Raw genomic sequence first — 27,929 nt, 5'->3', positions numbered from 1 at the left:
CACTATTCATTTTAGAAATGATTTTCAGTGCTTTGTTTATTAAATATTTTTTGAGTACCTGTAGCATGATGGTGTTGGGGAATGTGAATGAATAATACATGTTCTCTTGTCTTTAAAGAGTGAAGAATGTAACGGTAAAAAGATTATCCTACTAGGTGATTCATGCAACAGCAGAAGTGTATGCACAGTGCAGAGGTGACATTCACTAATCATTCTTGTCAACTTGGATTGGAGTCAGGTTCCCAGGATTGAATCCCAGCTTCCCCCCATTTCCTAGACATTTAGCCTTAAGCAAGATACTCCTCATCTCCAAAGTGGGGATTTTTATTATACCACCTCAGATTTGTGTAAAGAAAACTCTGTTTCCTTTACTACTGTTCCCACCACTTCATTTCTGATAATAGACAGGTGGGTGTTTTTCCTATACCAGTTAATTCTCCAACTTGACCCCAGTTGGATGGCCTTCAGTTCAGTGATGACACTACCTGGAGTCAGCATGGACCTCACAGTTTAAGGACTCAGTCCCACAAGACTGTCCCCCTCCTCCTTACTTCAGATACCAGCTGCAGGTTCAGGTTGTCACCTGTGTTTCTAACCAGCCAGCTGTAATTTGGAGGTTCCCACAACACCCCCCCCCTCAGGTTTGATGATTTGCTAGAACGACTCACAGAACTCAGGAAAACAGTTTGCTTAATAGATTACCAGTGTATTAGAAAAGGATACAACTCTGGAACAGCCAGCTAGCAGAGATGCATAGTGCAAGGTATCGGGGATATACAGTCTTGCCACCCTCTCAGTACCTCTACTTGCTTACCAACCCAGAAGTTCTCTGAACAGCTAAGTTAGGGGTTTTTTGGATGCTTCATTCTGTAGGCACAAGTGAGTAAATCATTGACTGTTAGCCATTAACTCAAGCACCAGTCCGTTTCCCCTCCCTGCAGGCTGGTGGAGTGGGGCTGAAAGTTCCAACCCTCAAGTCAATGTGATAGATTCCCCTGGCATCCACCTGCACTGTTCCCAGCCCGCATGTCCTTAGGGGCTTTCTAGAAGTTACCTCGTGAACATAAATTCAGCTATAGTTGAAAGAAGCTCATTAGAAATAACAAAAAATGCTCATTTTATCTTTATTGCTCTGGAACTATTTCATGGTTCAAGATTTTTTTTTTTTCTTTTGGTGGCACCTTGCAGCATGTGGGATCTTAGTTTTCTGACCGGGGATCAAGCCCATGCAGTGGAAGCATGGAGTCTTAACTACTGGGCCACCAGGGGATTCCCTGGAACTCTTTCAGAAAATGGATAAAAACCAAATATTAAAACAGAAGTTGTTTCTTTCACCTTTGTTGCTATGGTGCTGTTTCAGGAGCCAGGATGAAGACCAAAATATGTATTTCTTATTATATACAGTATCACAGCTCTCATGGTGATTAAATATGAATTCATGTAAGGCCCATTAGGACAGTGCTTATCACGTGTTACATGCTCAATAAGTGTTAGCTATTATTGTTATTAATATCAATTAATACTTCTTGTCTTCTGTATAGTCTGTATTCTTTTTGGATAGACTCTTTTGTATCTTAAGCCTAAAATGAATGAATGAATAAATTAACCAAAAAATGAATAAGTAACTCTTGTAGGAAGGTCAGGATTTTGAATTGTGGTAAGACAGAGAAAGGCATTTTAGTCAGAGACTGTTGTATAGTCAGAGACTCAACTATTGTTGAGTCAGTTCATACAGCTCTGATGCAACATGATATGTTGAAGATCTTTAGGAGATTAGATATTGCTATATTGCTGAAGCATCAGTGGGCATGGTGGGTAATTATTCTGAATAGGTAGGTCATTGCTATGCTTAGTACTTTATCCTCAGGTTGGGAGAATTTTAAGCTCTGAATGACAATATGTTTATAATTGACAAAGTTCAGTCTGACAGCAGTGAAAAGGATATTGACACTGGAGGCAATGAATTCTTCTTTTTTTTTCTTATTGCTAAAAATAAATGCTGTGCATTCCATCATCCATAAGGTGGACTGTGCATTCCATCATCCATAGGGTGTTTATTGGCAGGATTCTTTGATAAGAAGGTTATCAGAATATAACCTTTGTAGTACTATTTTTGTTTTGTTTTATACTTGTTAAAATCATTGAATAATTTTATATTCTTCTGGTCCTATTTTGCGTAAAGAACTATAAGACATTCAGCTGTTACCATTTACTTTCAGGTTTGGTTTGTATTGTGCTATAGAGTGTATCTTAGAGACTACATCAAAGGAAATAAAACTGAATAAAGCAGTTTTTCATTCTGGGTACTGAAATGAGAATAGATTGTTTATTATAGGCCTTCATCGAAAACTTGAATTATTGGTAAGGATTTATTCTGAAAATTTGTTGTTGTTCAGTCACTAAGTCATGTCTGACTCTTTGTGACCCCATGAACTGCAGCACATCAGATTTCCTTCCCCGTCCTTCACTGTTTCCTGGAGTTTGCTCAGACTCCTGTCCATTCATTTGGTGATGCTATCCAACCATCTCATCCTCTTGTTGTCTCCTTCTCCTCCTGCCTTCAATCTTTCCCATTATCAAGATCTTAAAAATTAGTGTTTTTAAGGTCTGAAAAATTAGTATTTTCAGGTATGAAAAATTAGTATTTTAAGTTTTGAAATTGTAAGCCAGAGAGGAGAGAAATGCATTTAAAAAGTAATAAGCCAGTTGTGAAGCAAAGCAAAATGGTAAGCACCGTGAGTTGGGTTCTTTTCATTAAGTACTAGCACCTCTCCCTTGTCTTTCATTTGTGTGGAGTTTAAGAAATCAGACATTACCAAGGCCATGTTATCAAGTGGCCTATTAATGAGGAATAAATGATCCTCTTATCTAAAGATTTATTTTCTTTTAGTGTGTTTAAAATTTGATAAATAAAAACAAAAGGCTTCTCACTTGGAGAATAATGTAACAAGGGTATGATGGTGAACTAGCAACCTAATTGATATTTAAATAAGGAAATTTTGCTTATTTCATAGTCAAATATACTTTGTTAAGGTATAGATTATATTCTTGCACTTAAGACTATGGTATTACTCTTAAAATACTACTTGTTTGAAATGTTGAAATGAAATTATTTTCTATGGACTGAGATAATTGATTTTGTTGCCAATAATGGTGTGCAACATTCTTAGCTGTGTTGTCCTTCATAAAAATATTTTCTACTTTGTGCTGGTACCAAAATTTAGTAAAAATTGGTAACAGTGAAGTTATATTAGGCATCAAAGTGTAGAAGCATATGGAAATAGGAGCTTGGAAAAAGCAGCACTTCAATGAATTCAGTAATCTTTTATTTCATAAGTTAGGAATATTTATAAATAAGATAGTTTCAAGAAAAATAGCTGATTAGGTGAAGTTATTGTAAAATAAAGCTCAGTTCTGAAGAGATCAGCTGAGTCAGCAGCACTGAAAACGTGTAGGGGTGGTTCTTAAATCCTTGCTTCATTTGTATATTTATGATATACTATAAAGAGCAATCGAAAGCAATTATAGAGATAAAATAGTGTTCAGTTCAGTCGCTCAGTTGTGTCCGACTCTGCGACCCCATGAATCACAGCATGCCAGGCCTCACTGTTCATCATGAACTCCCAGAGTTCACTCAAACTCATGTCCATGTGTTACAAAGAAAGAAATACTTATATTCAGTTCAAAGGTAATCTTAAGAAATGTTATTTACATTAGGTTAATTCAGGAAATGCAGAACATTTTGAAACCAGTACAACATATTTTAATGTAGCTTGACATTTCTTGAAATACAAAACATATGTTGTAGAATTAGTAAGGTTTAAATAACTTAAATTGAGATTTCTGTAAGTACATCCGATTATTATGATGAACAAATTTTATGGGGGAAAAATGGGTTGCTGATTATTATGGAAAATTTAAAACTCTAATAATAATAACAAGTTATGCTTAGTTTTTGGAGCATCTGGCCTTAAATGACATAGTGAAATTTACATTTGATTGAGAAGGGGGTCACTTATTCTGGTATAGAGATGTAGTGTATATCATATAGTTTGGATTTAGTACATGAAATGTTTTGAATTTTTATATGAAATAAGTGTGACAGATAAAGCTTTTTCTGTCAATAGTTAAAAAAAAAAAAAACCCTATTGGGAGTCCCTTTATGTCTGGAGGCCTTGGTTTTCTTATTATAAACTAATAATGTGGGCTAGTAGTAATACTGAATTTTTTTCTAAAATTCTGTGACATTTGGATTAGTGAATATAAACGGTTTTTAGTGCAAATAATTCCATGACTGTTGTAGTCAAGTTAATTCAAAGTTAATTTATAGTATCTAGTGACATGGTGAGAATAAGATATTTCAAAGAACAACCTTATCCCCAAAGGAACTTTGTGTCATCTGCTATTAATAAGGAAATATATAAAAATTGCCATTTTACTTGGGAGGGTTGTGATAAATACTAGATAAAAATAATGTACAGAATGCTGGTGGGTTTAGAAAAGGGAGGGGCCATAGCAGTAGAATGAAAGAATGAAAGAAAGTGGTGATTAAAAGAAGCCCTTTTGAGGATCTATGTGAGTTAAGTTCTGTGATGACAGCAGAGAAGGAATATTTTAAGGGTGGACAAAATTTCTCTTCTTCCCTTTTACGTTCTTTGGCTGGCCTAATATGTAAATAAATATAAGACAGATTAATAGGAGGAAAATTTAATTATGTGCTTGTGGGAGCCCCAGAAAGATATGAAGACTCAAAAGGCAGCTGGTGATTGAAGTTTATATTCCATCCTGAGCCAGGGAAAGGGGAGGGATCTGGGAATGCCAAGAGGAGAAAGGTCATTCATAGGAAGTGGGAGGAGATATTTGGGGAATTAAAAAAAAACAACAACGAGGTAGTCCTGTTATGCAGATAAGTTTCTTAGATAAAAGGATATCTCTCTTACTAGCTTTCTCCCTTTCTTATGTAAATTTAGGCAATTGAGGGAGAGGTAGAAGAGCTTTCAAGAATCTGCTGAGTTTTTATTGCCCTTAGCTCAAAATAGTCATCCTATGCTTGTTACTGATCTCATGTTTAGCTGCTTGCCTCTCAGTAGCCAGTACTCATTGTTGGGAAAGGAAAGATTTCTTTAATAAAGAGACTGGCAACTGGGGAGAAGACGGACTCATGTCCAAAAACCATCTTCTATGATTCTGCTTTGTTGTTGCTCAGTCCCTCAGTCATGTCAGACTCTTTGAGACCCCATGGACTGAAGCCACTCCAGCCTTCCTTGTCCTCTGCCATCTCCTGGAGCTTGCTTAAACTCATGTCCATTGAGTCGGTGATGCCATCCAACCATCTCATACTCTGTTGCCCCCTTCTCCTGCTGCCTTCAGTCTTTCCCAGCATCAGGATCTTTTCCAGTGAGTCAGCTCTTTGAATCAGGTGGCCAAAGTGTTGGAGCTTCAGCTTCAGCATCAGTCTTTTCAATGAATATTCTGGTCTGATTTCCTTTAGGATTGACTGGTTTGATCTCCTTGCAGTTTAAGGGACTCTCAAGAGTCTTTTCCAATATCACAGTTCAAAAGCATCAATTCTTGGGCGCTCAGCTTTTCTTTTTCTATAAAAAAAGTAGTCAAGTCATCCATACTTGACTACTGTAAAAACCATATTTTTGACTAGATGGTAATTCTTAATAAGAATTAAAATGACATGAGATAGATTAAAGGAAGAAAATGAAAAGTTTAATAGCACATGTATATCAGGGCTTCCTGGGTGTTGTTAGTGGTAAAGAACTTGCCTGGCAACGCAGGAGACATAAAAGATGTGGGTTCGATCCCTGCACTATAAAGATCCTCTGGAGGAGGGCGTTGCAACCCACCTCAGTATTCTTGCCTGGAGAATCCCATGGACAGAGGAGCCTGGTGGGCTACAGTCTATAGGGTTACAAAGAGTCGGACGCAACTAAGCAACTTAGCACAGTACATACATTGGAGAGACCCAGGAAAACTGAGTAATTCACCACAATGGCCGAATCTTTCAACTTTAATACCATCTTCAGTTGAATACAAAAGAACATGTTGGGCGGAGTGTTTTTGGAAAAAAAGGTAGTTCATATAGAGCTGGGAAAGCAAATGTTTGGTAAACAAATGTTTGCTGGGCTATGCAGTGACGATGGGACAGAGGGGACTCTGATCTCTAGGCCCTGCTGAGTTTCCCCATCACACCTAGCCCATATCCTTTGCAGGTTGTTGTAACTCTGTTCCAGAAACAGACCTGCTGTCTAAATTTAGGCAGTGAGGGGGAAAGTCAAAGTTTTTTCCTGAGTCTTTTGGGCCTTGATTGGTTCCAACTCTAAATAATCTAAATGCCAAAGAGACATTTTGGGGTGGTAAATTTTGCTGGCCTACAAGGGGAAGTTATAGAGAAATGAGAAGCAGAGTCATAATGTCCACGAGGTAAGACTGGAGATCACTGTTAAGGAGAGCGGAAAAGCTTCTCTCTTGATAAGCTGTTCTCTAGAGGCCACTATCCTGTTTTGTGTTTTTAGTTGACATCTTTTAGAGGGAGGAGGCTTGCCTGAAGAAAAGGATAGATTTTAGGGCATGACAGGAGTTCATCATAGTCTTACCTGCTCTCACAAACTCCTGTGGCTTGACCGTTATTAAAAGGAAGGGAGCCATCTCTTCTTTATTCTCTAGGAGAGCATGATCCAGGCTGGAAGTGGAAGTGACTGCACTTTCTTAAATCTTTTCTGAGCTCAGGCCTCCTTTAGGCTTGTTATGGGCTCTTAGCTTAAAACAGGTTTAATGTTAAAATAACTATTTTTTGCCCTCCTCCCAAATCTCTTCTTTGCTTTCTGGTGCCTTAACATTCTTTTCACTTGGAGGCAAAGCCTTTTATCAGTTATTAGAGTTAAAAAGCATAAGAGGAAGTTTCCCTTTTGAAGATGAAGTGCTGATTTAAACCTATTTAAAGTATGATCAGTTAGGGGAGGGATCAGTTGGGATTTTGTGATTAGCTGATGCTGCTACATATAAATTCTGTTCCATTCCGTCGCTCAGTCGTGTCCGACTCTTTGCGACCCCGCGGACTGTAGCCTACCAGGCTTATCCGTCCATGGGATTCTCCAGGCAAGAATACTGGAGTGGGTTACCATTTCCTTCTCCAGGGGATCTTCCCGACCCAGGGATCGAACCCAGGTCTCCCGCATTGGAGGCAGATGCTTTAACCTCTGAGCCACCAGGGAAGCACATATAAATTAGATACAAAGCAAAGAACTACTGTATAGCACAGGCTTCCCTTGTGGCTCAGCTGGTAAAGAATCTGTCTACAATGCAAGAGACCTGGCTTTGATTCCTGGGTTGGGAAGATCCCCTGGAGAAGGGAAAGGCTACCCACTCTAGTATTCTGGCCTGAAAATTCCATGGACTGTATAGTCCATGGGGTCGCAAAGAGTTGGACACAACTGAGTGACTTTCACTTCAGTTCACTGTATAGCATCGGGACCTATATTCAATATTTTGTAATAACCTATAATGGAAAAGAATCTGAAAAAGAATATGTATACATATATATATCTCATATATACAGGTATATACACTCATACATACGCATAAAACTGAATCATTTTGCTGCATATGTGAAACATAAATTAACTATACTTCTACTGAAAGAATACAATCTGTTAGTAAATTACCAAGACTGTGTCATGTGAAGGATGTTATTGTGGTAGCTATTTTGCAATATATACAGTGTATCAAATTATTATGTTGTACAGCTTAAATTTGGTGCATTTTTCTAAGTTGTACAGTTAATATGCATAGGACTCTTTGCTGTATTTATTATCCATTTGATTTCATGAAGTATATAGTGATACCCATGCTTTTGTTCCTGGTATTGATAATTTGTATCTTCTTTCTTTTTTGTTTTATGAATTTAGCTAGAGGTTTATCAATTTATTGATCTTTGTAAAGAAACTACCTTTTGGTTTCACTGATTTTAAATTTTTTGTGTCCCCAGTTTTATTGATTTATTATTATTATTTTAATTCTGTTTGCTTTATTTTTTACTTCTTTTCCTCATTTCTTAAGGTGCACATTTAGATTATTGATTTTTGGATGGCTCATTTGAAATACATGTATTTATATCTCTAAATCATAGATGTAGCCCACTAATTTTCACTTGTATTTTCATTTTTGTTCAGTTCAAAATACTTTCTACTTTGAGTTTTCCTCTTTGATCCATGGAGTGTCTAGGAAGTGTGTTATTTCCAAGTATCTGTGGATTTTTCAGACACATTTCTGGTGTTGATTTTCAGTTTAATTATATTATGGTCACTAAACATTATTTAGTTAAGTCTAAAAAATTTTCTTAAAGTTTGTTTTATAACCCAGGACATGGTTTGTTTTGGTGAATGTTCCATGTGCATTTGAAAAGAATGTGTGTTCTTCTGTTATTGAATGGAGTGTGTATAATATCAGATCCTATTGATGATGATGTACAATTCTTCTAAACATTGCTTAATTTTCATATACTTCTTTTCATTTCTGTGAGAGGAGTGTTGATGTCTCCAGTTGTAAATGTAGATTTGTCCATCTCTTTTCATTTCTGTGAATTTTTTGCTTCATATATTTGAGAGCCTGTTGTTAGCTACATATGTTTATAAGACTCTTAAATATTCTTCTTGACTAGAACTTTTTAACATATAGTGTAGTGTCACAGTAATCCAAGCCTATGCCCCAACCAGTAACGCTGAAGAAGCTGAAGTTGAATGTTTCTATGAAGACCTACAAGACCTTTTAGAACTAACACCCAAAAAAGATATCCTTTTCATTATAGGGGACTGGAATGCAAAAGTAGGACATCAAGAAACACCTGGAGTAACAGGCAAATTTGGCCTTGGAATACGGAATGAAGCAGGGCAAAGGCTAATAGAGTTTTGCCAAGAAAAGGCACTGGTCATAGCAAACACCCTCTTCCAACCACACAAGAGAAGACTCTACACATGGACATTACCAGATGGTCAACACCGAAATCAGTTTGATTATATTCTTTGCAGCCAAAGATGGAGAAGCTCTATATAGTTAGCAAAAACAAGACCGGGAGCTGACTGTGGCTCAGATCATGAACTCCTTATTGCCAAATTCAGAGTTAACCACTAGACCATTCAGCTGTGACCTAAATCAAATCCCTTATGATTATACAGTGGAAGTGAGAAATAGATTTAAGGGACTAGATCTGATAGATAGAGTGCCTGATGAACTATGGACGGAGGTTTGTGACATTGTACAGGAGACAGGGACAAGACCATCCCCATGGAAAAGAAATGCAAAAAGGCAAAATGGCTGTCTGGGGAGACCTTACAAATAGCTGTGAAAAGAAGAGAAGCGAAAAGCAAAGGAGAAAAGGAAAGATATAAGCATCTGAATGCAGAGTTCCAAAGAACAGCAAGGAGAGATAAGAAAGCCTTCCTCAGCAATCAATGCAAAGAAATAGAGGAAAGCAACAGAATAGGAAAGACTAGAATCTCTTCAAGAAAATTAGAGATACCAAGGGAACATTTCACGCATAGATGGGCTCGATAAATGACAGGAATGGTGCAGACCTAACAGAAGCAGAAGATATTAAGAAGAGGTTGCAAGAATACACAGAAGAACTGTAAAAAAAGATCTTCATGACCAAGATAATCACGATGGTGTAATCACTCACCTAGAGCCATACATCCTGGAATTTGAAGTCAAGTGGGCCTTAGAAAGCATCACTACAAACAAAGCTAGTGGAGCTAATGGAATTCCAGTTGAGCTATTTCAAATCCTGAAAGATGATGCTGTGAAAGTGCTGCACTCCATATGCCAGCAAATTTGGAAAACTCGGCAGTGGCCACAGGACTGGAAAAGGTCAGTTTTCATTCCAGTCCCTAAGAAAGGCAATGCCAAAGAATGCTCAAACTACCACACAATTGTACTCCTCTCACATGCTAGTGAAGTAATGCTCAGAATTCTCCCAGCCAGGCTTCAGCAATACATGAACTGTGAACTTCCAGATGTTCAAGCTGGTTTCAGAAAAGGCACAGGAACCAGAGATCAAATTGCCAACATCCGCTGGATCATGGAAAAAGCAAGAGAGTTCCAGAAAAACATCCATTTCTGCTTCATTGACTATGCCAAAGCCTTTGACTGTGTGGATCACAATAAACTGGAAAATTCTGAAAGAGATGGGAATACCAGACCACCTGACCTGCCTCTTGAGAAACCTATATGCAGGTCAGGAAGCAGCAGTTAGAACTGGACATGAAACAGCAGACTGGTTCCAAATAGGGAAAGGAGTACGTCAAAGCTGTGTATTGTCACCGTGCTTATTTAACTGATAGGCAGAGTACATCATGAGGAACGCTGGGCTGGAAGAAGCACAAGCTGGAATCAAGATTGCCGGGAGAAATATGAATAACCTCAGATATGCAGATGACACCACCCTTATGGCATAAAGTGAAGAGGAACTAAAGAGACCCTTGATGAAAGTGAAAGAGGAGAGTGAAAAAGTTGGCTTAAAGCTCAGCATTTAGAAAACTAAGATCTTGGCATCCGGTCCCTTCACTTTATGGGAAATAGATGGGGAAACAGTGGAAACAGTGTCAGACTTCATTTTTTGGGCTCCAGAATCACTGCAGATGGTGATTGCAGCCATGAAATAAAAAGACACTCCTTGGAAGGAAAGCTTTGACCAACCTAGATAGCATATTAAAAAGCAGAGACATTATTTTGCCAGCAATGGTCTGTCTAGTCAAGGCTATGGTTTTTCCCTTGGTCATGTATGGATGTGAGATTTGGACTGTGAAGAAAGCTGAGCATTGAAGAATTGATGCTTTTGAACTGTGGTGTTGGAGAAGACTCTTGAGAGTCCCTTGGACTGCAAGGAGATCCACCAATCCATTCTAAAGGAGATCAGTCCTGGGTGTTCATTGGAAGGACTGATGCTAAAGCTGAAACTCCACGACTTTGGCCACCTCATGTGAAGAATTGACTCATTGGAAAAGACCCTGATGTTGGGAGGGATCGGGGGCAGGAGGAGACACACAACAGAGAATGAGATGGCATCACTGACTCGATGCATATGAGTTTGATTGAACTCCGAGAGTTGATGATGGACTGGGACGCGTGGCGTGCTCTGATTCATGGGGTCGCAAAGAGTAGCACACAACTGAGTGACTGAACTGAACTGATGGTGTTAGGAAGTGGTCTAATTTCATTCTTTTTCATGTAGCTGTCCAGTTTTCCCAGCACCATTTATTGAAGAGGCTGTCTTTGCCCCATTGTATATTCTTGCTTCCTTTGTCAAAAATATGGTATCCACAAGTGTGTGGGTTTATTTCTGGGCTTTCTGTCTTGTTCCATTGATCAATATTTCTGTTTTTGTGCCAGTACCATACTGTCTTGATGACTGTAGCTTTATAGTGTAACCTGACATCAGGAAGGTTGATTTTTCCAGCTCCATTGTTTAGGATCAGAATCAGAGTAGTTGATGGCTAGGGCAGCAGGAAATACAGTTCTCTAGAAGGGTATGGCTACCAGCATTGTCCAATACACTACAGTATTCTTGCCTGGAGAACCCCCCTGACAGAGTAGCCCAGTAGGCCACAGTCTACAGGGTTGCAGAGAGTCACACACAGCAGAAGACACCCCGCATGCATTGTTGTAAGACTTTTTTTTTTTGCCTGTGGCAGGTCTGCCCCAGTGAGGGTTGCGTGTGAAGGTGGCACAGCTGTTTGGGTCGTGGGGACCCTAGTGGCGCAAGGTGTGCAGGGACCTGGACTTCTTCAGCCGCAGGAGTTAAGGCCCTATCAGAGTCTTTTTTGGAGCCTGTGGTAGCTGGTGATCAGAAGGCCTCTTTGGCTAGTCTTTCTCCATAGCTCCACCCGTTCAGGCACTTAGAGGCTCCCATGCCTGGGGTCCTTTTCTGTTGTTCAGTGTGTCAGGCATATAGAGAGTCCCCCCTGGCTGGGGTCCTACCCTGTAGATTGGTGTGTCAGGCACTTAAAGGGGCACCCTGGGTGGGGTCCTACTCTGTAGTTTGGTACATCAGTCACTTAAAGGAGCACCCTGGATGGGGTCCTACTCTGTAGTTTGGTGCGTCAGGCACTTGATGGGCCAGCCTCTGTATTGTTCTGCTGGTGATGCTGGCCTATGGGGAGAGAGAGGCTATACTGATGACTCCATGCCCTGTGCTTGACTCAGCAGTATGGCCTTGCTTCCATGGCTGCCTGGATTTCCTCCACAGGCATTTCCCACCAGAGTCTCCTCCCTCACTTCCCCTTTGTCCATCTCTCCACAGTCAAGAGCAGCCCTCACCCTGGGATTGCTCCACATTCCCTAAGCTCCAGCTCCCAGCTGCTAACCCTTCTAGGGGACCGGCATCCCTGTCTGGGGTGTGTATGGCTGCAGCAAGGACTATCTGATTCTCATCCCACTTAGGCTGCCACAGATCAGCTGTTTCACTCTCAGCCTTAAATGTTTCTCCTCTGACTCAGTTGCCTTGATGTGGGGATCAGAACCCTGCTTCACTTGCCCCACCCACCAAGGGCAGGTCCAGTCCTTGTAACACTCCTGTTTTTCCTCCTAGTTCCTCCATCCTGCCAAGTTTTGTGTGATTCTATATATTCTTCTCCACTGCTCAGCTACTCCTGTCCGCTCTCAGCTGGTGTTCTGCATGCACTTCTGTGTCTGAAGGTGTATTCCTGATATATGCATGGAGAGAGATATACTCCATGTCCACCTACTCCTCCGCCATCTTTTCTAGTATTTCATTTTTATTGTATTTCTTTATATAATTACTTTAGTTGTTGCTTTAGGGATTGAGATCTTTGTTTCCTGAATATAGTAGAATTTCAAAAAAAAATATGTTTGGTTTAAACCTAACCACATAATTTTTCATGGCTGTCTTCTTTTTCTTCCCTCTACGTTTAATGCAGTGGACAATTTTACCTTTTATTATTTGCTAAATGGCTTGAAAATGGGCCTGAAATTTGATTTATTGTTCAGAAGAAATTCTTGAAAAGAATGAATAATTAGTTATGTTTTTGTAATTTAAATGAATTACAGTACAGGTAGATACTTGATATAATTATACCTCTATATATGCCTATACTATTCTTATTTTGTGTTCTTTAGAATGTACTAAAATGGTGTAAAAACTGAGATAATAATAATAATAAAAATTTGTTTCAGTCACTCTAATTTTATGTTCTAAGTATTATTATATTTGATCTCCTTAATTAATGAGATGGTTTATTTCGGTTTTATTGATAGAGGTACTGTGCCTCAAAATACTCAGCAAAGTATTTTGTCCAAGACCACACTCTTACTTGTAGTGAAATTTGAATTCAGACTCAGGTCTATTTGACTTTAAAATTCATGTTTTACCATTAGTCTAATCATTGATTCCACAGATATTTTTGAATACTTACTATGTGTCAGGTACCATATTGTTTCTGACTAAAAGTCAACATGATCTCTGCCATATGATACTTCCTCTGTTGTGGATGAGAAAGCCATTAAACAAATATAGTAAAAATATAATGTGTAGTTATAGCAAATGCATTGAGGGAGAAGGAAAAGTTACGATGAGAACTGAAAACATGGGAATTTAGTTCAGATTCTTTGTAGAAGTAACATTGAGGGCAGGAGGAGAAGGAGGTGACAGAGGATGAGATGGTTGGATGGCATCACTAACTCAATGGACATGAGTTTGAGCAAACTTTGGGAGATAGTGAAGGACAGGGAAGCCTGGTATGCAGCAGTACATGGGGTCACAAATAGTTGGACACAACAAAGCAAGTGAACAACATCAACAGAAGTAACATTAAGAAATAAGGACCCAGTATTGATGGTAGTTAGCAGAGAGTAGGAGGAAAAGCTATATCATCAGAGAGAGAAGGATATCCCAAGGCCTTGGGTGGGTGAAAAAGAAAAAAAGTTCTCAGAACTGAAACAAGGCCAGAGTAGCTGAAGTATAGTATTGTAACAGTCTTTGAATATGAGATGAGGCTCATGAGAGAGGCACAGTTCAGTTTATCTAGGACTTTGTAAGCCACGCTAAGTTGGTTAATTAATGATTGCCTTGGAAATTTTCCTCCTTAATAAAAGGCCATTTAGAATGTAAGCCATTTGTAAGGTGAAAACTACCTACTTCCATGAATTAGTTGATGGATATAGTTGGTATCTCTTTATCTCAGAGCAAGGTAGTCAGTCCAGTATCACTTGCTTATCTATCTGCCCTGGAATCTGTGGTGTCTTAGGTTTTTTTGAAAAAAGAAATTGAGATTTTTTTCAGATGGTTAATAGGTTTTATTGTATTGGTTAAAATAATACTAAAAGAACCATACATTTAGAATGTTATGTGAACATTGCACTCGAAAGATTTTTCTCAACCTCAAGACATGCTGTAGATCAAAAATGACCTGCTGCTCTTCTTCGTTTTAGCTCTTTTTAATGACCATTGAATTACACCATTTTTCAGTGTTTCCTTCAAATTTCTAATGTTTAAACACATTTTTGTGTCTTTCTCAGTCTGAGGGAAAAGGCCATACGAATGCTGGGGATGCAATATATGAGGTGGTGAGTCTTCAGCGAGAGTCTGAGAAGGAGGATCCAGTCACTCCTACTAGTGGAGGGGGCCCGTTGTCACCCCAGGAGGATGAAGCAGAAGAGGGTAAGAAATGAAACTTACTCAGTTTCTTCTCTTTACATGGTGCTTTGCTTGTATCCTCATAGATGTGTGTGTGTGTGTGTGCACGCGCATGCACGCGTGCATGCACACCTCTCTAAGTGGTAGGGGGAGGAGTGGTGTTTCTTCGCAGTCTCTGCTGCTTTTAGACTAGATTCTACTAGATGCAGAAGAGAAATTGGTCCATTTGGTTCCTTGGTTGCATACTCCTAAGTGCAGCTTACACAATTATTTAAATTTGACAGCTTAACTTTGCTCTCTTGTGCATTTGAAGTGTTTAATAAGTTTCAAATTCTCCTAAGCGCTTTTAGAATTTCAGTGGTTAATGTCATGTCCTGCTCCTCATTTGACATGATTCAGTTTTGATTTGTTTATTGTTGTTGCCTTATCACTTACCATTCACTTTTTTGAAACACTAGCGGTTATCTCGGAGAAGGCAATGGCACCCCACTCCAGTACTCTTCCCTGGAAAATCCCATGGATGGAGGAGCCTGCTGGGCTGCAGTCCATGGGGTCGCTAAGAGTCGGACATGACTGAGCGACTTCATTTTCACTTGTCACTTTCATGCATTGGAGAAGGCAATGGCACCCCACTCCAGTGTTCTTGCCTGGAGAATCCCAGGGACGGGGGAGCCTGGTGGGCTGCCGTCTGTGGGGTTGCACAGAGTCGGACATGACTGAAGCGACTTAGCAGCAGCAGCGGTTATCTGCTTTGTTTACTGCATGAATACTGCTGAGGGTTGCTAACCAGCCTCATGAGAGTCACACTTCATTTGGCTCTGTGCTCAGTAATTTTTATAGAAACTAGAGCTAAATGATGGATCTTTACTTTTAGCGTTTATATTATCTGCTTATAGGTTGCTGCTGCTGCTAAATCACTTCAGTCGTGTCCGACTCTGTGTGACCCCATAGATGGAAGCCCACCAGGCTCCCCTGTCCCTGGAATTCTCCAGGCAAGAACACTGGAGTGGGTTGCCATTTCCTTCTCCAGCTTATAGGTTAGGGTTTATTAAAAGGAAGGTTCTTTATGTCATCTTTGCCATCTGTTTATCCTTCTTGTCAAGACTCTGTTCAGATCTGTTGCCCTTTCTAACATTGGGTTATGTGTCTTCTTGTTGATTTTTAAGCTTTCTTTAAATACACTGGTAAAGGTCCTTTACCTGGAGGAGGATATGGCAACCAGTCCAGTATTCTTGACTGGAAGATCCCCATGGACAGAAGAGCCTGGCAGGCTGTATAGTCCATGGGGTCGCCAGAAGTTGGACACGACTGAAGTGACTTAACACACACAAAGGTCCTTTATTGGATGTGTTTTACAGATATTTTCTCCCACTCTGTAGTTTGCCTTTTCATTTGATGAACAGGGTCTTTTGAGAAACGAAAGATTAATTTTTGTGAAATCTAATTTGTCAATTTCTTTCTTCTTCTTTTTTTTTTTTTTTGCTGTGGCTTGTGGGATCTTAGTTCTCTGACTGGGGATTGAACCTGGACTGGCTGCAGTAGAAGTGCAGAGTCCTAACCACTGAATTGCCAGGGAATTCCGTGTCAGGTTTTTTTTTCTTTTTTTTCATTAATGATGTGTCTGTGAATCATTTAAATTTTTACATGTAGTTGGAAGTAGAGTTCTTTTTTTTTTCACTCAGAAAGCATTTATTATCTCATGGTTTCTGTGGGTCATGAATTAGGCTTCTCTGGTCAGTTGTGGCTTCGCTTTTGTTATAGAGAGTCAGATATTATCTGGGGAATTTAGTTATTTGAAGATGACATTAATGGGGCTGAAAGCTTGGAGAAGCTTCCAAGGGGCTGATTCATAATAGCTGCCAAAATGATGCTGGCAGTTGGCCAAGATACTTCACTTTCCACATAGCCTCCCGCTAGTGCTGCTTGGGTGTCCATGTGGTACAATGGTGAGCTCTCCCCAGACAGCAGTCCAGGGAACTAAGGTGGAAGTTGCAATGCCTTTTATATCTTAGCCTTGGAGTCACAGAATATCACTTCCATAGTATTCATCTGCTTTGTGGTATACAGTGTAGTTGCTGTTTAATAGACTTACCATGCATTTTGTCTGATATATTATTACTCCATGCCATTCAAGTCTTGGAAAGGTATTTTTTGATCTGGTGAAAATTTAGGGCTCATGAGGTTTGAAAGTTGTGTAGATGTGCAGTGTAAGGGAAGAACCATCTACTTATGGAAAATAACATAATTAGAAAACTGATACATTTAGAAGTAAATGGCAAACTAAATGATCCCAATTTTAACTTGTTATTAATCAGCAAAATGTTTGGAGACATTCACGGCCAGGATCTGAAAGTCCTATATGGAAGTATTGGAAGGCCATCATTTTCTAGTCTTAGCAAGAGAGCTGACTTGGACTCCAACTTCATTTTTGATGCAGCCCTTTTGACAGAGTTCGTTCGGTGCAGGTGTGTCAAAGTGGCTGCCTCAGCGTGTAAGAAGGCGCAGAAGAGATGTGAGAATATTCCTGTGGTAAAAGCAACGAGACTTGTAGCTCAGTTGGATGTCATGGGCAGCAGAAAGAAGAGAAGGGAAGAGAAAGAATCAGATTAAATCTAGGTTTCTAGGTTAGGTGACTGGATGATGTTGATGCCAGCAAACAAGATAGGAATCCCTGGGAAGAGTGGGTGTGGGGTGGGGGTGTGATACATTCAGTTTCAGATAGTGATGGATTTGAACTCACTGTGGAACATTGAAGTGCAGCTACTTTTCAGTGATTGAAAGTGAAAGTGAAGTCGCTCAGTCATGTCCGACTCTTTGCGACCCCTTGGACTGTAGCCTACCAGGCTTCTCTGTCCATGGGATTTTCCAGGCAAGAGTACTGAAGTGGGTTGCCATTTCCTTCTCCAGGGGATCTTCCCGACCCAGGGATTGAACCCGGGTCTCCCGCATTGTAGGCAGACGCTTTACCCTCTGAGCCACTAATCATTTCAGTGATTAGGAATGGTCTTATATTATGAGAGAAGTTTTAACAAATGGAGATAAAGGTTTGAGGGTCATCAATGTGAAGCAATGATAATTGACTGAAATTTCTTTGAGAGAAAATGTGGGAGGGGTGGGTTAATAGTAGAGTTTTGAGAGATCACTAACATTTAAGAGTAGATGACCAGCTAAAAGATCTGCAGAAGAAATGATCAGAATAGTATGAGGAGAACTAAGACAAGGTAGTAATGGACCAAGGAGTGGAAATTCAAAAGGAGAAAATGATGTTGCAGTATTGACAAATGGAGCAAGGAGATTCAGCATAAGGACCAAAGATTGTTCATTGGATCTGGTAAATCTGAGAGTCTACTGGGTACCTCTGCGGGTCATTTTAATAAAGTTGGAAAAAAAGGAAGCCTTCTTATACTGGACTGAGGAATGACTAGAGGTGAGAAAGGGATGTTTTAAATACTTTTCAGACTATTTTTTCAAGAAAGTCAATGGAGAAGAAGAGGAAGGAGACTGGGCTTTAAAGCACTGAGTTGCATGTGGCCACAAAAGGGCACTTCTAGGGTGTAAGAGATTTGAGCTCATCTGTAGTAGGGAAGGGAGAGCTAAAAATAGTTACCCATCCAACACTTAAGGGTGCAGTTTCCTAGCAGGCTTCCTGTGTCTTTACAAATGCTGTTTATTCTGCTTAGAGACTTTTTCTACTTAAGGCCACCTGAGTAAGCTCTTCAACAAAGACTTGTTAACAGTCAAAAGAAAATAGTGATTTTAGTATACAGGCAGTTTCCATACTTAGCAATGTTTAAAAATATTTTTATGATCTTTTTTAGTAGGTTGCTCAGGCAAATTACCTTTAAAATGTATTCAATGCAGGAATGGCTCGAGTGAGAAGCTTAGCAAATATGCTTATGAAAAAGCAATCATAAATGTCAATAAATTGTCAAAAAACAGGCAAGGAAGGACTTGAGAAGGTGATCAAATTATATAAAAATATGGAGAAAGCATTTATTCAAGAAAAACCACTGAGCCTTGAGTGAGAATTGTGAATGATGTTATAATACTTGAGGTATCTCGCGTTCTGCTCATTCCCACCACTGGCTTATTATCATAGTAGTTTTGCTAGGATGGGGCGAGCTGTGAAAACTGGTAGCTTTGCTTTCACCGTTAGAAGGGACTCAGTTGATTTGGAGCAAATGTAGAAAAACTACATATCTCTGGAACGTTATTGGAAACAATAGCAATTTTTTTTTTAAATGGCAAGAGAATGGGAAGACCAGTTTTTATGTAGAATGATGTAATTCTGGTTGGGAAAGAAGAAGTCTCCTTCCAAAGGAGATTTAAGGAATGACTGGGCCTCATTAGTTCGGCATATCACTGGTGGTCTGGGAGGCTGTGTATACGTGCAAGGCTGCACACGCACTCAGGCAGATTGGAGAGGGTCCTGGCTGTTCACAGGTATATGCTGGACATGATGCCTTTCACGTGTACAGTGATTTTGCTTCTTTTCTGTTCTATGAAGAGAGCGCGTTCCAGGTGGAGTAAATGGCCAAAGGCTCATCTTCCCTGTAGGCTTCCTCTGTGAGCAAGTGGCAGCTCCTAGGCTCTGGATCTCAGAATTCAGAATCTACCATCTCTCTGGTGCTATCATTTCTTGGACTGGATTATTGCAGTACCTCCTAACGGGTCTCCTGCATTCCACCCTTGTTCATTCCCTCTTAGTCTGTGGTTCTGCACTAGCCATAGTCACCCTTTTGAAATTTGTCAGATTATATTTCTTCTCTTCTAAAAATCCTCCATTGGCGTTTCATTTTGCTTGCCAAAATTTTTTACCTTGGTTTACAAGGCCGTATGTGATTTTATTTTCTGATTTTAACCTTTCTGACCTCATTCTCTGTCACTCTTTGCCCCACAAATTCCACCCTTGTCCTTTGCTATCCTTCACAGTTCAGTTCGGTTGCTCAGTTGTGTCTGACTCTTTGCAACCCTGTGAACTGCAGCACGCCAGGTCTCCCTGTCCATCACCAACTCCGGGAGCCTACCCAAACTTATGTCCGTTGAGTTGGTGATGCCATCCAACCATCTCATCCTCTGTCATCCCCATCTCCTCCTGCCCTCAATCTTTCCCAGCATCAGGGTCTTTTCAAATGAATCAGCTCTTCACATCAGGTGGCCAAAGTATTGGAGTTTTAGCTTCAACATCAGTCCTTCCAATGAACACCCAGGACTGATCTCCTTTAGGATGGACTGGTTGGATCTCCTTGCAGTCCATGGGACTCTCAAGAGTCTTCTCCAACACCACAGTTCAAAGGCATCAATTCTTCGGTGCTCAGCTTTCTTTATAGTCCAACTCTCACATCCATACATGACTACTGGAAAAACCATAGCCTTGACTAGACGGACCTTTGTTGACAAAGTAATGTCTCTACTTTTTTAAAATTTTTATTGGAGGCTAATTATTTTACAATATTATATTGGTTGGTTTTGCCATACAGTGACATGAATCCGCCCCGGGTGTACATGAGTTCCCCCTCCTGAACCCCCCTCCCACCTCCCTCCTCCCCTTATCCTCCCTCTGTTTCATCCCCGCACACCAGCCCCGAGCATCCTGTAACTTGCATTGACCCCGAACTGGCGATTTGTTACACATGTGATAATATACATGTTTCAATGCCATTCTCCCAAACCATCCCACCCTTACCCTCTCCCACAGAGTCCCAAAGACTGTTCTATATACCTATGGCTCTTTTGCAGTCTCGTATACAGGGTTAAGGTTATCATCTTTCTAAATTCCATATATGCGTTAGTATACTATATTGATGTTTTTCTTTCTGGCTTACTTCACTCTGTATAATAGGCTCCAATTTCATTCACCTCATTAGAACTGATTCAAATGCATTCTTTTTGATGGCTGAAAAATACTCCATTGTGTATATGTACCAAAGCCTTCTTATCCATTCGTCTGCAGATGGGCATCTAGGTTGCTTCCATGTCCTCGCTATTATAAACAGTGCTGCAATGAACATTGGAGTACATGTGTCTCTTTCAATTCTGGTTTCCTCGGTGTGTATGCCCAGGAGTGCGATTGCTGGATCATATGGCAGTTCTATTTCCAGTTTTTTGAGGAATCTCCACACTGTTCTCCATAGTGGCTGTACTAGTTTGCATTCCCACCAACAGTGTAAGAGGGTTCCCTTTTCTCCACACCCTCTCCAGCATTTATTGCATGTAGACTTTTGGATAGCAGCCATTCTGACTGGTGTGAAATGGTATCTCATTGTGGTTTTGATTTGCATTTCTCTGATTATGAGGGATGTTGAGCATTTTTTCATGTGTTTGTTAGCCATCTTTATGTCTTCTTCGGAGAAGTGTCTGTTTAGTTCTTTGGCCCATTTTTTGATTGGGTCATTTATTTTTCTGGAATTGAGCTGCAGGAGCTGCTTGTATATTTTGGAGATTAATCCTTTATCAGTTGCTTCATTTGCTATTGTTTTCTCCCATTCTGAAGGCTGTCTTTTCACCTTACTTATAGTTTCCTTTGCTGTGCAGAAGCTTTTGATTTTAATTAGGTCCCATTTGTTTATTTTTGCTTTTATTTCCAATATTCTGGGAGGTGGGTCTTGGAGGATCCTGCTGTGATTTATGTCAGAGAGTGTTTTGCCTACATTCTCCTCTAGGAGTTTTATAGTTTCTGGTCTTACATTATCTCTGCTTTTGAATATGCTGTCTAGGTTGGTCATAACTTTCCTTCCAAGGAGTAAGCATCTTTTAATTTCATGGCTGCGGACACCATCTGCAGTGATTTTGGGGCCCAGAAAAATAAAGTCAGCTACTGTTTCCCCATCTATTTGCCTTGAAGTGATGGGACTGGATGCCATGAACTTAGTTTTCTGAATGTTGAACTTTAAACTTTTTCACTCTCCTCTTTCACTTTCATCAAGAGTCTCTTTAGTTCTTCTTCACTTTCTGTGTCCTTCACAGACACTGCTGTAATCTGCCTCTGGGCTGTCGCACTTGCTGTTCCCCTGGAAGGACACCTTGTTCCATGGATTGCCAAATGGGTTTCTCCTTCCTCTTTAATAAGTACCACTTTCTCAGTGAGATTTTTGCCTTCTCAGTAAATAGGATGAATAATAATAAATGAAAGAATAAATAAAAATAAATATATTTATCACAAAAATTACAGAATAAGTGAATATGTTTTCTTTTACATTGCTTCAAGATGATTTCATCCTGAGAAAGACTAGAAAAACAGAAGTAACATTTCTGAAATTGCACTTGAAAATATGACAACATAAATACAATTTTCAATTTCTCATTCTTATATATGGTTTGAATAAGAACAAGTCATCAGATTTCTCTTTTTCCCTAAAATTTTTTACTTCTGTTCTTAACAAGTTTTCACGATTTGAGATGTCAGCTTGTCTTTTGAAAATCTATTAGCCATCACCCATATTAAAAAAGCTACAGAAATCACGGAGTAGGAAGTAATAGTTTCTTTTATAGATGAGACATTTCATACATTTTCAATACACTTTATTATTAGTTCTATAATTGACATTTCTGTCAACACAGATATCAAAAGTTAGAGCTGGAGGTGGCATAGAAATGTTTTCCTGCTGGGGGGATTTGGAGTATTCTTTTATTTAATTATTTTCAGAAATTTGCCTGTCAAAGCAAAAGTGGAAGTTCAAGTCACTAAATTGTCTTACCTTAGCCTGTAATTTAACTAAAAAGGGATGCAGACTTTAAAGGACTAAAATTGCTGTTAATTTCCTGGGAAAGATCTAAAGTAAAATGAATTAAAGTATCTTTGCATATTTTGCAAATGCTGTTCAAAAAATGAAGTGTGTTAAAGGGATTAATTTGAATGCAAGGAATCTTTGCAGAAAGTTAGGTCCATCAATGCAACTGCCATAGGGATTATTTTTAAACTACCTTGTCACCTTTGTATACTCCTTCATGTTCTGAATTGCTCCTGCTTTTGAAACTTGAGGTATACTTGATACTGCTTCATTTGGTTTTCAAGCTAACTTTCTGTTTGTTGACCTCATATTTGTATTTAGTTACTTACAACATGGATGATAAATTATAAGAAAACAATACATGGCAAATACAGGGTGATTTCCTTTAAGACACACGCCCAAGTAATTTTAAAAGACCAGATTCACAGTAATATGAGGCAAGCTTCACACTTGCTTGTAAACTAAACTTTACTGTAATCTGCATTTTTTGTTTTATATTTCGATTGGTTAAATGCTATCTAGACTAAAAATATTCCCTTTGATCTGAGTGACTGGTAGCTAATACCACTTCTAATTCATTTTGGTTGCAGAGCAAAACTGTCTCAAACTAAACTAGAGGTTTATTTTCTTTTAATTTCTTAATTCATAATCTGATTAAAGATAATCACAGGCAGCTTTTACTGTAGAAATCAGTTTGCAAATGAGATTTCTTTATATTCGAATGAAAATACAATGGAGAATATAGAAAAGAAATGAGTTTTTTTTTTTTAAGAAATACAATGATCATACTAGGGTTCCCCTGATAGCTCAGTTGGTAAATAATCCACTTGCAGTGCAGGAGACCCTGGTTCAATTCCTGGATCAGGAAGACCTGTTGGAGAAGGGATAGGCTACCCCCTCCAGTATTCCTGGGCTTCTGTTGTGACTCAGCTGGTAAAGAATCTGCCCGCATTGTGGGAGACCTGGGTTGGAGACCTGGGTTTGATCCCTGGGTTGGGAAGATCACCTGGAGAAGGGAAAGGCTACCCACTCCAGTATTCTGGCCTGGAGCATTCCATGGACAGTATAGTTCTGGACTGTACTGGAGAATTCCATGCTCTGGTGTCACAAAGAGTCGGACATGACTGAGTGACTTTCACTTTCAATGATCATATTGCACTTATTTATGGTAGGTGCTGATTAAAGAAGTGCTTCTCAGGTTTTAAGTGTGTGTGTATCACCTGGAGATCTTGTTCAAATGACGTCTTACTTAAAAAAAACTCTACCAGATGCCATTGCTCCTGGTCGTACTACATTCTGAGTAGCAAGAATTTAAATTGCCTACACATATTAATTCGTTTATTCCTCATATCAACCCCATAAGGTCAATACTATTATTATATTCATTTTACAGCTGAGAAAATATGTTTCAACAAAATAATACTGGCATGTAAGATTAGATACTATTTATTTTCCACTCAGGTACTTTTATGTTTATAAAATTGATGTGTGTGTGCACTTCTGTGAATATGTGAGAGAGGGAAGAAAGTTCATCATGTTGTTGTCTGATTCTTGAATCTGTTTAAACAAATGAAAGTTATCAAAAAATGCATTTGATAAGGGAAGGTATTTGAGAGAAAGTAGAGCGTATTAGTACTCTTGCCTAGAAAATCCCATGGATGGAGGAGCCTGGTAGGCTGCAGTCCATGGGGTCGCTACGAGTCAGACATGACTGAGCAACTTCACTTTCACTTTCCACTTTCACACATTGGAGAAGGAAATGGCAACCCACTCCAGTGTTCTTGCCTGGAGAATCCCAGGGACGGGGGAGCCTGGTAGACTGCCATCTATGGGGTCACACAGAGTCGGACACGACTGAAGTGACTTAGCAGCAGCAGTAGCAGAGTGTATTAGTTTTATATTGCTCCGTAATAAGTTATTTAAAAAATATAGTGTCTTAAAGTAACACCCTTTTATTATCTCACATGGATCACAAGTATGGCTCTGGATTAGCTGGGTCCTCTGTTCATGGTCTCCTGAGGCTGCAGTCAGAGTTTTGGCTGGGGCTTTGGTCTCATCTGAAACTTGGGGTTCTCTTCAGAGCTCACAGAATTCATTTCATTGTTGTTATAGTAATCATAGGGGCTTGGTTCAAGGCCAGCAGGAGAAGGCCCAGGCCCCCTATTTTTTTTTTTTAATGGTAGTTCTTGGTTTTGTTTTAATTTTTTTTTTGGCCACATGGTGCAGCTTGTAGGATCTTACTTCCCTGACCAGGGATTGAACCTGTGCCCTTGGCAGTGAAAAACATGGAGTCCTAACCACTGGACTGGCAGGGAGGTCCTCCAGACTCTCATTTAAGAGTTTACCTGATTAGGTTAGGCCCCTCTAGGGTAGCCTCCCTTTGATTAACTTAAAGCCAAAGTGGTTAGGGACTTCATATCTGCAGAATCCCTTCAGCTTTGCCATGTAACACAACGTTGTCACAACCGCGACATCCATCTTATTCATATGTCCCACTCACACTCAAGGGTGGGGATTATATAGGGTGTTTATACCAGGAGGCAGGAATCTTAGTGGTCATTTTAGAATTGGCTGTAACAAAGAGTTATGTACCAGAAATGAAGGAAACTATCCTTTTTCAACCATCTGTTATATATTGATAACCACCACTTTTGCATACACATTACCTCACTTATTATCATAACTATGCAAGATAATTACTGTTACTCCTCTTATTTTACAAGTTTGTATCTTATTTCTCCTGTTAGATGAGGTCCTGTTAAGGTAAACAAAAAATGATTCAGACAACTTCAAAACAGTACGTGATGAATTTCCAAATGAATTATAAGAGCATTGATTGCTGTAGGTCTCTCCCGTCTTTTATTGAGCAATTTCCATTACATGTGGCCTCCTCACCATCTCTGCCTTTTGAAACCAGGGTTCAGCTATCAATTTAAATGTTTTTCTCATGATTGCTCTATTTGTCCCCAGTCAGAAGTGATCTCCTGTTCCCTGACTGCAGAATTCCACTCTATTTACACATATTTAGTGTCATTTATGGTATTCCATATTATAGTTCCATGTGTCAAATTCCACTCTGTTTACACATTTTAGTGTAATTTATGGTATTCCATATTACATTAGAGTTCCATGTGTCAAATTCCACTCTATTTACACATCTTTAGTGTCATTTATGGTATTCCGTATTACATTAGAGTTCCATGTGTCAAATTCCACTCTGTTTACACATTTTAGTGTCATTTATGGTATTCCGTATTACATTAGAGTTCCATGTGTCAAATTCCACTCTGTTTACACATTTTAGTGTCATTTATGGTATTCCGTATTACATTAGAGTTCCATGTGTCAAATTCCACTCTGTTTACACATTTTAGTGTCATTTATGGTATTCCGTATTACATTAGAGTTCCATGTGTCTTCTCTCCCCCTTGTGACTGTAAATTCCAGTGAGAAGCTCAGATGCTTATTCATCTTAGTGGATTTGTCAGTTAGTTCCACACAGTGGGTCTCAAGTAAACACTAGTTTTAATTCACTTTCAAATGAGCACACCTGGGAAAGTCTGAAAGAGTTAGTGGGATTTGGAAGAGTAGAAAGGAAGAAGCATAACGTTCTGACATATGTGAAAGCAGAAAGTACAGACATGAGCGGAATCTTCAGTATGCCCAGGAGACAGTGAGTGTGAGGTCAGAGAGAGATTGAGAGCAGGCCTTCCTTGGAGAAAGTGACTAGAAACATTGAACAGCATAGACTTTGTATAAAACAGTGGAGAGTTAGAAGGATTTTGAGCTTGGCCATGGCGTGAGTGAAGTTTTGAGTTAGGTAGTTTAAGCTGGCAGTATGTTATGTAAAATGCAGTTAAGAATACTGAGGAACCTATGATATGTATGTCTAATTCGAGCACATAAAGCCTGCACTAGGATTCCGTTCCTGTAAATAGAAAATGACCAATTTTAGAGAAATAATTGGCAGGGAAATGTGACTGCATCATACCTGTCTTTAATTGCCATATTCACAGGCTCAGTGCTAGGTTAGTTTACCCTGGAGGAGAGCATATATTTATATTAATTAATTTCACCCATTAATTAAGAAATATTTGTGTTGTCGTTCAGTTGCCAAATTGTGTCCAACTCTGCAACCCCATGGACTGCAGCATACTAGGCTTCCCTATGCTTCACTATCTCCTGGAGGATGCTCAGACTCATGTCCATTGAGTCAATGATGCCATCCAACCTTCTGATCCTCTGTTGCCTGCTTCTCCTCCTGCCTTCAGTCTTTCCCAACATCAGGGTCTTTTTCAGTGAGTCAGCTCTTTGCATCAGGTAGCTGAAGTATTAGAGCTTCAGCATCAGCCCTTTCAGTGAATGTTCAGGATTGATTTCCTTTAGAATTGACTGGTTTGATCTCCTTGCAGTCCGAGGGACTCTCAAGAATCTTCTCCAGCGTCAGAGTTTGAAAGCATTAATTCTTTGGAACTCAGACTTATTTATGGTGCAACTCTTATGTCCTTACGTGACTACTGGAAAAACCATAGCTTTGACTATAGATACGTTTGGTGGTAAAGTGATGTCTCTGCTTTTTAATACTCTGTCTAGTTTGTCATGGGTTTTCTTCCAAGGAGCAAGCATCTTTTAATTTCACAGCTGCAGTCACCATTTGCTGATTTTGGAGCCCGAAAAAATAAAATATGTCACTGTTTCCACTCTGTCCCCTCTATTTGCCATGAAGTGATGGGACTGGATGCCATGATCTTCATTTTTTGAGTGTTGCATTTTAAGCTGGCTTTTTCACTCTGATCAAGAGGCTCTTTAGTTTCTCTTTGCTTTCTGTCATTGATTGGTATCATTAAATATTAAATATGCAGAAGTATCATCTGCATATCTGAGGTTGCTGATATTTCTCCCAGAAATCTTGATTCCAACTTGTGAGTCAACCAGCCTGGCATTTCGAATGATGCACTCTGCATATAAGTTAAATAAGCAGGGTGATGGTATTCAGCCTTGACATACTCCTTTTCCAATGTGGAACTAGTCCACTGTTCCATGTCTGGTTCTAGCTGTTGCTTTTTGAACTACATTCAGGTTTTTCAGGAGACAAATAAGGTGGTCTGACATTTCATTCAGTTCTGTCTCTCAGTCATGGCCGACTCTCTGCGACTGCATATACTGCAGCACACCATGCTTCCCTGTCCATCACCAACTCCTGGAGCTTGCTCAAACTCATATCCATTGAGTTGGTGATGCCATCGAACCATCTCATCCTCTGTCATCCCCTTCTCCTACCTTCAATCTTTCCCGGCATCAGGGTCTTTTCCAATGAGTGAGTTCTTTGCATCAGTGGTCAAAGTACTGGAATTTCAACTGCAGCATCAGTCCTTGCAATGAATAATCAGGACTGACTTCCTTGAGAATTGACTGGTTTGATCCTTGCAGTCCAAGGGACTCTCAAGAGTCTTCTCCAACACCACAGTTCAGAAGGATCAATTCTTCAGTGCTCAGATTTCTTTATAGTCCAACTCTCACATCCATTCATGACTACTGGAAAA

General features: G+C 39.6%; 1 protein-coding gene across 1 annotated transcript in view; it reads left to right on the top strand.

The window, feature by feature from the left end:
• The window catches only part of RABGAP1L (RAB GTPase activating protein 1 like), a 729,399-nt gene that overhangs the window by 144,799 nt on the left and 556,671 nt on the right, over positions 1–27,929 (top strand). Inside the window, exon 11 of the mRNA XM_055419205.2 lies at positions 14,539–14,680. Coding sequence (XP_055275180.1) covers positions 14,539–14,680 — 142 coding nt within the window. The remainder of the gene's footprint in view (positions 1–14,538; positions 14,681–27,929) is intronic.

The sequence above is a fragment of the Moschus berezovskii genome, chromosome 17, assembly GCF_049115385.1.
Source record: "Moschus berezovskii isolate FMDL1 chromosome 17, NW_MosBer_1.0, whole genome shotgun sequence".
Classification (NCBI taxonomy): domain Eukaryota; kingdom Metazoa; phylum Chordata; class Mammalia; order Artiodactyla; family Moschidae; genus Moschus; species Moschus berezovskii.
This window is presented reverse-complemented; position numbering and strand designations above follow the sequence as displayed.